General features: G+C 48.0%; 1 protein-coding gene across 3 annotated transcripts in view; it reads left to right on the forward strand.

Moving 5' to 3' along the window:
* TBC1D17 (TBC1 domain family member 17) overlaps window positions 1–13969 on the forward strand; it is a 45642-nt gene that overhangs the window by 28007 nt on the left and 3666 nt on the right. For all 3 annotated transcript variants that reach the window (XM_083162375.1, XM_083162376.1, XM_083162377.1), the window contains exons 11-15: window positions 986–1102; window positions 2033–2133; window positions 7019–7118; window positions 8363–8460; window positions 9868–9984. In XM_083162375.1, coding sequence (XP_083018501.1) covers window positions 986–1102; window positions 2033–2133; window positions 7019–7118; window positions 8363–8460; window positions 9868–9984 — 533 coding nt within the window. The remainder of the gene's footprint in view (window positions 1–985; window positions 1103–2032; window positions 2134–7018; window positions 7119–8362; window positions 8461–9867; window positions 9985–13969) is intronic.

The raw sequence follows: 13969 nt of genomic DNA on the forward strand, positions 1-13969 counted from the left end.
TGTGGGGTAAATGTATGAAGCTTGGGGAAGTGGTATCTATCCCCATAAAGGAAGTTATGTGCAAGGTGATAATGCTCCAGCCAATCAGCTCCAATATGTAAATTGACAGGAGTTGATTGGCTGGTGCATTATCACCTTGCACATGATGTTCTTTATGGGAGATGGATACCACTTCTCCCAGCTTCATACATTTACCCCGGTGCCTCCTAAGGGCATGGATGGTTCCACTTGTTTTAGGACAATACTAAGAATATTAGGGGTAGATTTATTAAGCTCGGTGAAGTGATAAAGTGTCTGGTTTTTATCACCGGCCAATCAGCTCCTAACTGTGAAGTTACAGGCTTGGTTTGAAAACGCATCGCATGTGCGATAATCTCACCGTGTACCTGCAGGGATTTTCCCACATATCTATACATTTATATCATAAAATGGTGATGTCTCGCAGCAGTGTTCGGACGCCCAATACCCTGCAAGCCGCCGGGACCTTCCCGGTGGCAGGAACGCATGTGATCCCTTGTAAAGGATTGCATGCGTCACCTGCTTCCCGCCCGCCTAGCTGCCTGGAGGGAGGTCCCAGAACGGGTATTCAGACGGCCAGCCGGTCCGACCACCTGGTCGGGTCCAATGTGCACGGGACCGCGCATCGGACCCGACTGCATGTCAGGGAGAGGCGATTTGGTCCGATTTTAACGGGCCGATTGGTCGCAATCGGCCAAATTCTGACCAAATCGCCTCAGTGTATGGGCACCATAAATTTTATTTTAGGATATTAAAAAAAGTCAGAAATTGAACTTAAATGGTTTTTAAATGTAATATAATAATTGGGTCGATATACGATTTTTATGATTTTTCTATACCCCCCCCCCCCCCCACCTACCAAATTAATTAATCTGGTCGATATACATGTTTTATGATTTACATGATTTTTTATAAACACCCCCCCCAAAGAAAAAAAACCTTCTTTATGAATTTCTTTTGACTGCAGAAAGGGACGTCAGTCGTACTGACCGGAACAACAAGTTCTATGAGGGAAATGACAACCCAGGACTAGGTCTTCTCAATGACGCCTTGATGACTTACTGCATGTTTAACTTTGATTTAGGTACGTACATTTTTGTGCTTTTCTCCTTGACCTGAAATCTGAACTTTTCATTTGCTTTTTATGACCGCATAGTAGTCATGTTAACACTGACCGGACTAATACCCCTTTCACACATTCCCAGGTGAAGCAGTTCCACTCGGGGATTTCCTGAAATACATGGGTCATTTTTCTGTGTGAAGGGGTCAATCCAGATCTTAAACTCTGGGTCTCTGATCCTGCAAATGACCAGGGTCGGGTCCCGGAGTTTAAGATCCAGGTTGACCCTCTTACATGTCAAAAATCCCATGTAATAGAGCAAATCTCCGGGTCTAAATTTTAAACTCGAAGGCTTGCTCTCCTGTGTGAAGGGGGGGTCTGACAGCATGTGAGCGAATAACCCGGCACTTCAAATGCCAGGTAATTGCCAGGTTATTCGGCCGCCACTATGTGAAAGCTGTATAAAGGTGCCCACACACTAGAAAGATCTGCGATATTAAAATGTGCGCATAAATTAGCCTTGAAATCTTTTGTTCCTCCTGGACAAAAGGTTTCAGGCAAGCGCACATCTTCACCAAAGATTTTAAGATCCCGTGTGCTTTCATATTGATGCAGAAGATTTAGCGCAATGCAGAACATTTAGCGAAAGATCCGCAGGAGCGCGCATCCGATCGAGATGAGTTGTTTTGCATCCGAATTGCGATAAAAATCATCCGAACGTCAAAAAACAACAACATTGCAGTGTGTGGGCACCTTGACACCTGTGGGGGGTGGGTGGGTTTATGACACAACCCTAATCAATTCCAGGTACAATCGCTTGCCTTCACCTGCTGTACTAGATTGGCGAGCGCTCTATTTGGTCTTATGTTGCTGAGATTGCTGGGTAAGAAGGTCCCGCTTCTATTCTTGCACAGTTCCATATATAATTGATTTGAGTCCGTTTGCCTTAATTAGGATATGTACAAGGAATGAGCGACCTCCTATCCCCCATCCTCTACGTCACGCAGAATGAGGTGGATGCCTTCTGGTGTTTTACTGGATTCATGGAGATGGTGGTAAGTCCAGTGAGTCCAGCAGTGGCTCTATGGGACCCGTGCCTAGGTTTCACTCTGGCTGTGCTTTCATTCTTGGAACATGTACACACACAGCAGCTGATATTGGTGGTGATATGTATCATCACTAGCGTCCTTCCCCGAGTGTCCATAGATGCAGCAAGATGAGCTGGGGACGGTGTAAAAACAGACCTACAGATGGAGCCGGGCTCCCTCTTGCTGGCGAATCGCCAGAACGTCACCGCTGGCGATCTGCCAGCAGCCTGACGTCCATCGCGCGTCTCAGTTTCCGGGCGGCGGGGCGACGGGAACCCCGTCCGTCTCCACTTCAGGGAGACGGACATGGTTAGGGGGGGGGGGGGAGGCGGTGGGGACCCCGGGTGACCAAGGACAAGCCGGCGGGGACCCGGGGGAAGCCGTCGGAAGGGGATGCGCGCGCGTCCCCTTTCGCATATACAGGTGGCGGGGGATGGCGGCTGGCGTCGCCAGCGCCATCCCCTGCAAAGAAGAGACCCGCTCCATCTGTAAGTTAATGTAGAACTAATGTTACATTTTAATCCCTTGGTGGGGTATTTGGTTAAGGCCAATCACAATGAGGTAGGTCGACACCTGAAAAAGGTCGACATGGCTAAGGTCGACAGGGTCCGAAGATCAACAAAAGCATTAGGTCAACAATGGGAAGGTTGACAGTCAAAAGGTTGACATGAGTTTTCACATTGACACATTTTAGTCTGTTGTATTAAGGGATGGGGCATCTCAGTTGCATATTGCCACTAATTGAATATTGCCCATCGTTTAAGTACCCTGAATAGGTGATTGTCAAATGTTCCAAGTAGAGATAATAATTGGTTCAATTCAATTGGATAATTGAATAAATCCCTTATCGGTACTTCTGTAGTAGCCGGGCGCCCACTACGCACTTTGCTTAGTGTGGCATTCTCCGTATGATCTTACTAAGTAATTTATTCACTGCTCTTTTCCCGCGTAGTTATTGCATCGCATGCCATTGTACCTCATGCAAAATCTCATGCGATTGTATGCGATGTTTTAGGGTACGATGGTATTAACTGTACTATAATTTGTACACCCCCCCCCCACACTATCTATGCCACCTCTAAGCCTTAGTTGCGCAGCGTTCCCCCACTATCCACGCCACCCCGAAGCCTGGCGAGCGGCGGCAGAACGTGTCCTCTCAACCTTTTCATACCCCCACTATCCATGTCAGTGTGGAGTTGATTTTATATAGTGTGGCGAGCGGACGCGGATATCTTTACATGTATTCCGCGTCCCCTCGCCACGCTTCGGGCTCGTTGGCTCGTTGCGCTCGCCACACTATATAAAATCAACTCCACGCCGACGTGGATAGTGGGAGTATAAAAAGGTCGGGAGGACGCGTTGCGCTCGCCACACTTCGGGGTGGCGTGGATAGTGGGGGGGTTTTAGGAACACATTTACAGCAGCCATACAATACATCTGACACAGTAATGTGGACACATGTTAACTGTGAATTTACTTAATAATGATCATGATTCTTACTAGTGATGACGTATGAACAATGACAAAGATTAGTCACTGTAATAATGATAATTCATAACATATATGAAGAATAATAAAAACATTAGGAACAATAATAAAAGATTAAAGAAATGATACAAAGCAGTCACTGGGAGGCCCTGCAGTAGGCTTCGGCAGTAAGGTCAGCGCGTGTACAATTCCTTCAAATTCCTTTTCTGCTCCCAAACTTTTCCTCCACATGAAGTCCTGTAGATAGGATTGTAAGTGGTGTCTTGCGGTGCCTCTCTGCCTTTTATTGCGCCATTTGCAGGCCCCCACAGCCGCTCTATGTTTTGGGTATGTACCCCTGATTCAGGGTCCACAAAATTGTAACGGTGATTCACCCGGCAATGTTCGTACCCTGCCTGCTGCAGTTCCTGGGTATTCTACGCCCTCCAGCAGTCCGAATATATTACGGACCCGGGAGCCACATTTGCATTGATGGCAGCCATGAGGGTCGTGGCGTCTCGCCTTTCAACGGCGGTCAGGAAGCAGGCCCCAGTCTCCCTGCATATACCGCCAAATACCCATTGCTGGGGCAGCATCCTCCCAACGTTATATTTCCTCTTCACAAAGAGGCTGTAGTCTACCTCCACCACCAAGCCTGGGCCTCCAATTTGTGTCTGCGCCTGGGACAAGAGATCCATGGTGCAGCCTCCCTCATGAGGCCGTTGTACTGCACCGTCGTCTTTATAGACATGTGCAGCTCCCTCTCGCAGTACTGCACACTCGTCAACTCCTGTGCCCAAGAGTAGAGAAACCGGACCAGGGTCAGGAACGGTAACCGGCACCCGGGGAACCAGTGGTCCGCTCGAACGCTGACCTTCTTCCGGCAACACTTAATGTGGCAGCGCCACGTCCCCTCCTTTACAGAGAGCCTCATTGGATGGCCATTCACGCAAGTCTGCATAACGGGCAGCAATTGCTTTTGCTGAAAAAACAGCACAGCCTCCTCCTCTGATGTAGGCAGCGTGAACATGGACATCTGCTCACCTGCCATGCCTGCACTGTGCACACCGGTCACTGTCACACTGAGAGAACTCTGAGAAGCATCCATTACTGACAGCTATTCACCTCAGAGTGAGTGACCGGGAGCACTTACGCAAGTTCTGACTGACTACACTATTTGCGTAGCTTAAGCTTATTCACAAAACATAGATACGGTAACTGACAAACGTCTATCAGTACTGTATGCACATAAACTACTGAGATCGCATCGAATGGATCGCATGGCACTAAAACGGGACATGCGATTTCCTTCCGCAAGCGTACGTATGTAAATTGGGAGCCCGGCTACTACATAAGTACCCCCTTATCGTATATTGGGGGATAACTGACCTTCTTTTCTACAGATCCAAGGTGAGGATATACACCGTTTAATAGGCTAATAAAATTCTCCCAAAGACAAACTTTCTGTAGCTATACATGTTTTAAAGACAATTTGAAGGAGTAAAAACTGAATTACTCTTTCACCGAAACATAGTCCTGGTGCTTGCACCCAGATCTCTACGCGCTGCCTTGTGCCGCCCTGCACCCAGATCTCTACGCTCTGCCTTGTGCCGCCCTGCACCCACATCTTTACGCCCTGCCTTGTGCCGCCCTGCACCCAGATCTCTACGCTCTGCCTTGTGCCGCCCTGCACCCACATCTTTACGCTCTGCCTTGTGCCGCCCTGCACCCAGATCTCTACGCGCTGCCTTGTGCCGCCCTGCACCCAGATCTTTGCGCTCTGCCTTGTGCCGCCCTGCACCCAGATCTTTACGCTCTGCCTTGTGCCGCCCTGCACCCAGATCTCTACGCGCTGCCTTGTGCCGCCCTGCACCCAGATCTCTACGCGCTGCCTTGTGCCGCCCTGCACCCAGATCTCTACGCTCTGCCTTGTGCCGCCCTGCACCCACATCTTTACGCTCTGCCTTGTGCCGCCCTGCACCCAGATCTTTACGCTCTGCCTTGTGCCGCCCTGCACCCAGATCTCTACGCTCTGCCTTGTGCCGCCCTGCACCCAGATCTCTACGCTCTGCCTTGTGCCGCCCTGCACCCACATCTTTACGCTCCGCCTTGTGCCGCCCTGCACCCAGAGTGATGAGTAAGTCTATGTAAGCTTGGGTGAGCTGTTCATAAGTGATATGGCTGGAAACACCTGTTTGGTATGTTTTGGTTTCCTAAGAATTCTATTTAAGGTCCTTTAAAACCTAGATTGTTACGGTGTAGTTTGGGAAACTGCGTCCTAGGAAATGATAGCTTGTACAATGCGTGCGTGAGTTGCCGGGGCCGCCGCATGCGCAGTAGCGGCAATGGTACTGCGCATGTGCAAAAGCTTGGCTTCTGTTGGCTGTAGCCCATGGAAGCTGGTTAGGGCTGCCTGATAAGGCAGGGACCACAACTTGGCCCAGACCGGTGCCAAGCTAATTGTACCATGGTACTTTCAGAGCCCCCCCCCCCCCAATGGTCGACCTGTTAAATTAGAAATTGTCTCTGTTTTGGGTTATTCCATGAGCTGTGTCGGGATGCGGTCATTTGGTCTACTGCATTATGGTCGACAGTCATTAGGTCGAATCCATTAGGTCGACATGCTAAAAGGTCGACATGACTCTAGGTCGACATGGGAAAAGGTCGACATGATTCTAGTTCGAAAGGTCATTAGTTCGACAGGTCATTAGTTCGACAAGGTCATTAGTTCGACATTGTCTATGTCGACATTCACAAGGTCGACATGGAGTTTTTCACTGTTTTTTGAGCCAACATGTGCCGACAGGCGGTATTTCATGCCCTACCATCCACTAGGGCGTGGTGGGAGAATAAAATAGTGTGCCGAGCGTAGCGAGGCACCGTGCCCGACGCATAGCGAGCGCAGCGAGCGATGCGAGGGGATGCAGTGCACTTTAAACTGTGTCCATGTCGACTGTGTTGACATTCAGGTAAAAAAACAGTGAAAAACCCCATGTCGACCTTGTGAATGTCGACATAGACAATGTCGAACTAATGACCTTGTCGAACTAATGACCCTGTCGAACTAATGACCTTTCGACCTAGAATCATGTCGACCTTTTCCCATGTCGACCTAGAATCATGTCGACCTTTTAGCATGTCGACCTAATGGATTCGACCTAATGACTTTCTACCATAATGCAATAGACCAAATGATCCCAACCCGCTGTGGCACTCACACTAATTTATACAAGGGGAGGGGTGGCTTAATCCCATGTAGTGTGCTGGGTAAGCATCAAGACATGTTTAATATTTTGCAGGCAGCTGCTGGAACCAATCAAAGTGCACAGTAGTTACAGCGAGCGGCCTGTGATCAATGCATTGATTTGTTCCTCCTGCATTACAGCACCATAACTTTGAGGAGAGTCAGGAGAGCATGAAGAAACAGCTGGCACAGCTCAACCTCCTCCTGCGTGTCCTGGACCCTGTACTCTGCGATTTCCTCGGTATTGTACATTTGTTGTTTGTTTTATCCTTAAATGGGTTTAATTCTAGACCAGGGTCTATGTAATCAGGTTGTTCTAGTAGAGACAGATCTGGTCTCTGCTTATAGTCACTTTATAAAGGTGTCTGGTCCCTGGCCCAGACAATGCTGTATATGTGGTTTATACTGAACGGGAAAGGAGATCTGGGTGTCGTATATAGGGCTGATTCAGGTTGGTTCGGTCCCCAGTATATTCGCGCCGGGGACTGATGGTGCGTATAGGCGAATATAAGCGTGTGCAGGGCCTCTGCAGTAACTAACACAGTTGCTGAGGAGTCTGCACAGAGGTGGGGTGACAGGAAGCTGGCGCTTGCCCAGCGTTCCTTGGGCATGCCCACAAAAATGGTGGCGAATGGTGACCTCCGCGCCCGCCCCCTGTTCGTCCATCTCCGGCCTAGATAAAAGTCCAATCAGACTTGATGGTCAATTACCATTTAAGGCAGGCATGGCCGAACTATGGCCCTCTAGCTGTTGTGAAACTACAAGTTCCATCATGCCTTGCCACAGTGGAATGCTAAATCTATGGCAAATCATGCTGGGATGTGTAGTTTCACAACAGCTGGAGGGCCATTATTTGGCCATGCCTGATGTGAGGATTTTTTGTCTATACGGCCGCATCCGAATGGATGTGTCAGCAAACACATCCTCCGTTCACATGTAGCTGCGGGCATTTGCTGGGGGGGGGGCATATTTCGCCCCCCCCCCGTCCCCCCCGTCCCCCCAAAGATTAGAAAGCCATGGGCACATGCGTGAAAGCAACTGTTATCCTCATACTTTAATTTCGGACTCCCCCGTCCTTGTTCATGTAACCACCAAGTGCGTGCGAACCCCCCTCCCCCCCCCCCCCCCCATACTGGTCACTGTGACACTCGGCCTTAAGAAGCAAGTGCCCAGGATGTTGATTGCCCCTATAACAGAATAAGTTACTAGTCATGTGTTACTGGGTGCGTGTTGTGTGATTCCAGGTCCTATCATAGCTGTAAAGTGCAGTGAAGGTATTATCCATATAAAATACACGTGATATTGGATATTATGCAGTGGAATTCTAGAATTACCCAACATAGAACATGCTGCTGCTTTTTATTGTAAAGAATGGAAATCTCTTCTGCTATATTGAATGAATGGCTCCTTTGATATAGGAAACATTCTTCTTCACCGTGAACATTTTCTAAACAGTTGTATTGTTTTTTTTTTTCTTCTCCTTAGACTCCAAAGAATCCGGGAATCTAAGCTGCTGCTTCCGGTGGCTGCTCATCTGGTTTAAACGGGAGTTTTCCTTTAATGATATCCTTCTACTGTGGGAGGTGAGTGGCAATGATTGGACTGAAGTCTTTTCCCTACAGATCTGTACTGTCAGCTTTCTGCTGTAAGATTCAACCTTTATACTTACCTGATGTCATCTCACACTAGGAGAAGCCAATGTCAGGGCTGAGCTTCTATGCATGGGAAGGCAGCCAATCGGTTCACTAGAAGCTTGTGGCACAGTGCTCTGATAGGCTGCATGTTTGTACAGCTCATAAAAGGTCTGCCACCACTGTGCTCACTGACAGTCTTTGTACACAACAGATGCATCTGCTGTAGATTTCCTATGGCAGAGGGGTGATGATGGGTGCAGATGATTGAACCTGGGTGTCTGGTTCCGACAGCCAGACTATGGAAGTTTTAGGTAGGCTGACCTGTTCCTAAACACATTGTGAATTGGGACCATTGGTGGTCCGTGGATGGGTGCTCAGAGGCAGCACTTGGATCTCAAATATGCTAAAAGGAGGCTTCAAGCTCCACCAAACTCCTCCTGCTACATTTCCTTGACATGGAATTGCACAGCCGCTTCGCTGCCGCTCTGCAATTACAGTTCATGCAGACATGAGTTAGGCGGTAAGTTAGTGAGTAATGGAAGGAAGAGAAGGTTAAACCCCTTTTCCACTTTCCATCTGGGTTATTTCTGTGTCTTCCCAGGTCGTGGCTCAGTGGAAAAGGCTACACGAAAAATAATCCGGGTCCAGTTACCCAGGAAACTGACACAAGTAGCGACCAGGCGCAGAGCCGGAAAGGCAAGGGTGTAGTGTAAACAGGTTCCCATTAAAATCCAATGGTGAGCCGGTTCACTGTTCATCCAGGTTCAGTCTGGGGAAAAAAAATGGGTATTAGTGGGCTTTGAAGGAGAAATCCGATTTGAGAGCTGGTTTGAATTATTGGAGAAATCCGAACTTGAGTAGGGCTTGCGGTGGTGAGGAGCAGCACTGTAGTCAAGGATAACCGTTGGCTGCAGTGCTAGGTGATTGGAGCCATGCTACCTCTTACAATGCACGCAGATTGGAAATCAGAAGCTATATCTAAGGAGAAGAATAACCAGAAAGGTGCGTCAGTATGTTTTACAATAGTCTCCTTCTACACGCCAGTGTCTCATATCTGCGGATGGCCTCTATCACCACAGTTCTGTAAGGTCACCCACTTGAAGCGGGTGATAACTAGATGAAGAACTTGGATTGGTTATTGATTAGTATTCGAGCTCCTGGTCTTTGGTGCTCCTGACGTCTGTAGATTATTGTGCTGTGCTGCGAGTAGCGCTTTGAACAGACTCAAGCTGCCCACATATCAGATGCTCGGTGTGGAAATCTCCAGACATCATCTAGCATTGCCAGATTTCATCCTGAAATATCTGTGATAATAAACATGCATTGAACCGTTCCCCTCTATTTGTTCCTATCAAGGTGCTGTATACCGGGCTTCCTTGCCCCAACTACCACCTGCTCGTCGCATGTGGTATTCTAGACTTGGAGCGGGAAGCGTTAATGACCTCGGACTACGGCTTCAATGAGATCCTTAAAGTAAGTTCGTTTCGGCGTATGAATTTTTTTACATCCGTTGATTGATCATCCTGTATCCTTTATCTATTCTATAAGGTCTCGTTGTTGCTACACATTTGAACAAGGTTTGACTCATGACACTTGTCACAAAAAAGGAGGTGTGGCAATGGGCCTCATTCAGGTCCCACACTGGTGCTGCTCATGCTGCCAATGGTTGGTACATTGTGCATGCGTCAGTATTGCGCATGGGTACGGATCTGCAACGGCGGTCAATCACTGACAGTCTGATGCTGTTTGTGGAGGGGGTAGCATTGACCTTCGTTTCCCAAAGCAGAGGTGCATCACCGCCACTGTTAAAAAGTGACTCTTTGTAGTTAAAAACAGCAGTGCCCAACTTACGCCACCCCATGGGTCAGACACATGGCAGATGGTGTCGTAGATGATCCGATGTTAAGTAATAGGACGCCGCTCAGATCACTAATGCAAGCAGAGGGTGTGACGCCTCCTGACGTTTTACCAAATTAGTGCTATCAGTGCGGCTTCCATGCAAGCAGAAGCCAAAGCCTCTCCACCCACATCTGAATCAGGCCCAATCCGCAACCCCTCGGTTCCGATGATAGAAGGCAGAGCAGAGATGGTAGGCCGGGCTGTCATGCCGTATAAAACAGGTTGTACTGCAGGTGGAGTTCACCTTCGTTTCAAATCTGGCCCCCCACAATGCATCTCATGCACCTCAGTGGCACATGTGTAACAGCAGTGTAAGTGGTGCTGATTGAACTGGGTTATCTTAATGTTTCAATAAAGTCTACTCCATCTGTGTTCCGTATAGCTTGTCACCCTGTAGAACGATGAATCCTGGTGTTTAGCAATTTGTTCCTAGTGTGAATCATTATCTCAGAAGATTGGGAAGTTTTCTGAGACCATCATATGGGCAATAGGGTCATTGGGTCGCCCCATATTAACTTGACATGCATTGGGTCAACCGTCGAAGGTCGACACGTGAAATAGGTTGATATAATTGGAAGGTGGACGCACAAACATTAGGTCGACAGTCAAAAGGTCGACATGGGGTTTTCACTTTTTTTGGGGGGGACACCGTATCAGTGTACCGCATCCCCTCCCATGGCTCACTGCACTCGCCATGCTTCGGGCACGGTGCCTCGCTATGCTGGGCACACTTTTCTATTCTCCCTCCACGCCATAGGGGATGGTAGGGCATGAAATACCGCCTGTCGGCACATGTCAGATCAAGAAGAAAGTGAGTAACCCATGTCAACCTTTTTGACTGTTGACCTTGCCATTGTCGACCTAATGCTTGTGTCGACCTTCCAACCCTGTTGACCTTTTCCATGTGTCAACGTAATCCATTTTGCCGTTCAGTGGTCGACACAATGCATGTCGACGTTATGTGTCCACCCAATGACAGTATACCTCCCATACAACCCTGTTCTCACACAACAGCCATTTTGTTTCCTGCGCATTGGATGTGTGTAATAAATCTTATTTCCCTAGATCAGTGGTTCTCAATCTCGGTCCTCAGGACCCCCCAACAGTGCACGGTTTCCAGGTCACCCGGCAGGTGCACATGTGCACTCATTAGTCACTGACACATTTTAAAAGATCACAGGTGGAGCCAAATGATTTCACCTGTGATTCTGTGAGGAGACCTGGAAAACGTGCACTGTTGGGTGGTCCTGAGGACCGAGGTTGAAAATCACTGCCCTAGAATATGTTTGTAGAACACTGACGTATTGGGCATTTGGTCCTATGGGCATCCTTACACTCTATAAACTATGGGATCCATAACGGAGTCTGTCGACAAAAACTATATACATTGTTAGAGGGAATTTCATCCCAAAGCTGAAGATATAGATCTAGAAGAGCTGGAAATAAATCTACTGTAGGCCCTCTGCCAATCTAATGGTTCCAGCTATGTTCCTCATTATCTCTAGTATCCCTTCTCCTGCTCGGGCAGGCCTCAGTCCCTCTTATACAGCCACAGTGAGCTTCCCTATCCTATATGAAAAGCACTTACCCCCCTTGGTTGTAGAAGGATAGGAACCGGCACACGGGTGGATGGTGAAGAAAAGTTGATTTATTGTACAAACATGATTGCACACAACGACAGCTGTACACCTGACAGCTGTTTCAACCTATATGAAGGAGAAATCCATGGCAATCTATTAGTGCTGGCACAAAATCCTTATTGTAGCTTCTACATAATTGTGCTTTGAGCAGACAGTGGATATACTTGCCACAGACAGACAGGCCAGATATCTGAGCGTGTACGGCAATGTCCGATGGTTGACCGGTCTGACTGATAGTAACGTAAGCTGGGCATACACGATGCATTTTATTTGGCAGCCTGACCAGATTTTCCAGTGTATGGGCTACAATGTCTGTGCCTTTCTACTAGGGAGGAGACACTTCCCCCCGTTCCACAACGCCCAATGCGGCCCACTTTAAAATATCGCATTGGACGGACATGCTGGATGATAGGGGGGTATGGGTCATAGGGTCGACCAGTATGAATGTTAACATACATTAGGTGGACCACTAAAGGTCGACAGAATTGGAAGGTTGGAACAAGCAATCAAAAGGTCGAGGTTTTCAAGTTTTTTTTGCCAAATGTCGGCGTAAGTCAACATGGGCACCATATCGGTGTTTGCTGCACTCGTGCATGGTTCACTGCACTCGGCACACTACTCTATTCTCCCGCGATGCCCTAGGGGATGGTAGGGTATGAAATACCGCCTGTTTTTGAAAAATGGGAAAAACTTGTGTCGACCTTTTCACTATCAACATTTCCATTCTTTCCCTAATGCTTGTGTCGACCTTCCAATCCCGTCGACCTATTTTATGTGTTGACCCATCCCTGTCGACCTTTTGTGGATCCAACATCCGCATACACTGTACTAGTCAGATAAATCGGCCAGATAATTGGAACGAGTATGCCCAGCTATACCTACCAGTGTCCGGCCACCTTTCCTCTGCCCATTGCAGTCTTCTTACTACGATCAGAATGAGCCATTGATTAATTTACCAAAATAATGTAACTTCTTAAATATATCGTTCTTCTGACCTTTATTGCGTTTAGAACGTACGTCGGTACGATTCCCCCACACTCCTTACTTATTTATTAACAGTTTCTTATATAGCGCACACATATTCCGCAGCGCTGTACAGAATTTGAACATTCACATCAGTCCCTGCCCAATGGAGCTTACAATCTATATTCCTTACCACATGTACACGCACACACAGACATTCTAGGGTTAAATTGTTGGGAGCCAATTGACCTACCAGTATATTTTTGGATTGTGGGAGGAAACCGGAGTACCCGGAGGAAACCCACGCAAATACGGGGAGAATATACAAACTCTGCACAGTTAGGGCCATGATGGGAATGGAACCCATGACCTCAGTGCTGTGAGGCAGTAATGTAACCATTACACCATCCGTGCTGCCCTGTATATATAACAGATGGTGGGAATGGAACCCATGACCTCAGTGCTGTGAGGCAGTAATGTAACCATTACACCGTCCGTACTGCCCCGTATATATAACACATGGTGGGAATGGAACCCATGACCTCAGTGCTGTGAGGCAGTAATGTAACCATTACACCATCCGTGCTGCCCTGTATATATAACACATGGTGGGAATGGAACCCATGACCTCAGTGCTGTGAGGCAGTAATGTAACCATTACACCGTCCGTACTGCCCTGTATATATAACACATGGTGGAAATGGAACCCATGACCTCAGTGCTGTGAGGCAGTAATGTAACCATTACACCATCCGTGCTGCCCTGTATATATAACAGATGGTGGGAATGGAACCCATGACCTCAGTGCTGTGAGGCAGTAATGTAACCATTACACCGTCCGTACTGCCCTGTATATATAACACATGGTGGGAATGGAACCCATGACCTCAGTGCTGTGAGGCAGTAATGTAACCATTACACCATCCGTGCTGCCCTGTATATATAACACATGGTGG

This window comes from Crinia signifera, chromosome 19 (assembly GCF_055691185.1).
Source record: "Crinia signifera chromosome 19, ASM5569118v1, whole genome shotgun sequence".
NCBI classification, from domain to species: domain Eukaryota; kingdom Metazoa; phylum Chordata; class Amphibia; order Anura; family Myobatrachidae; genus Crinia; species Crinia signifera.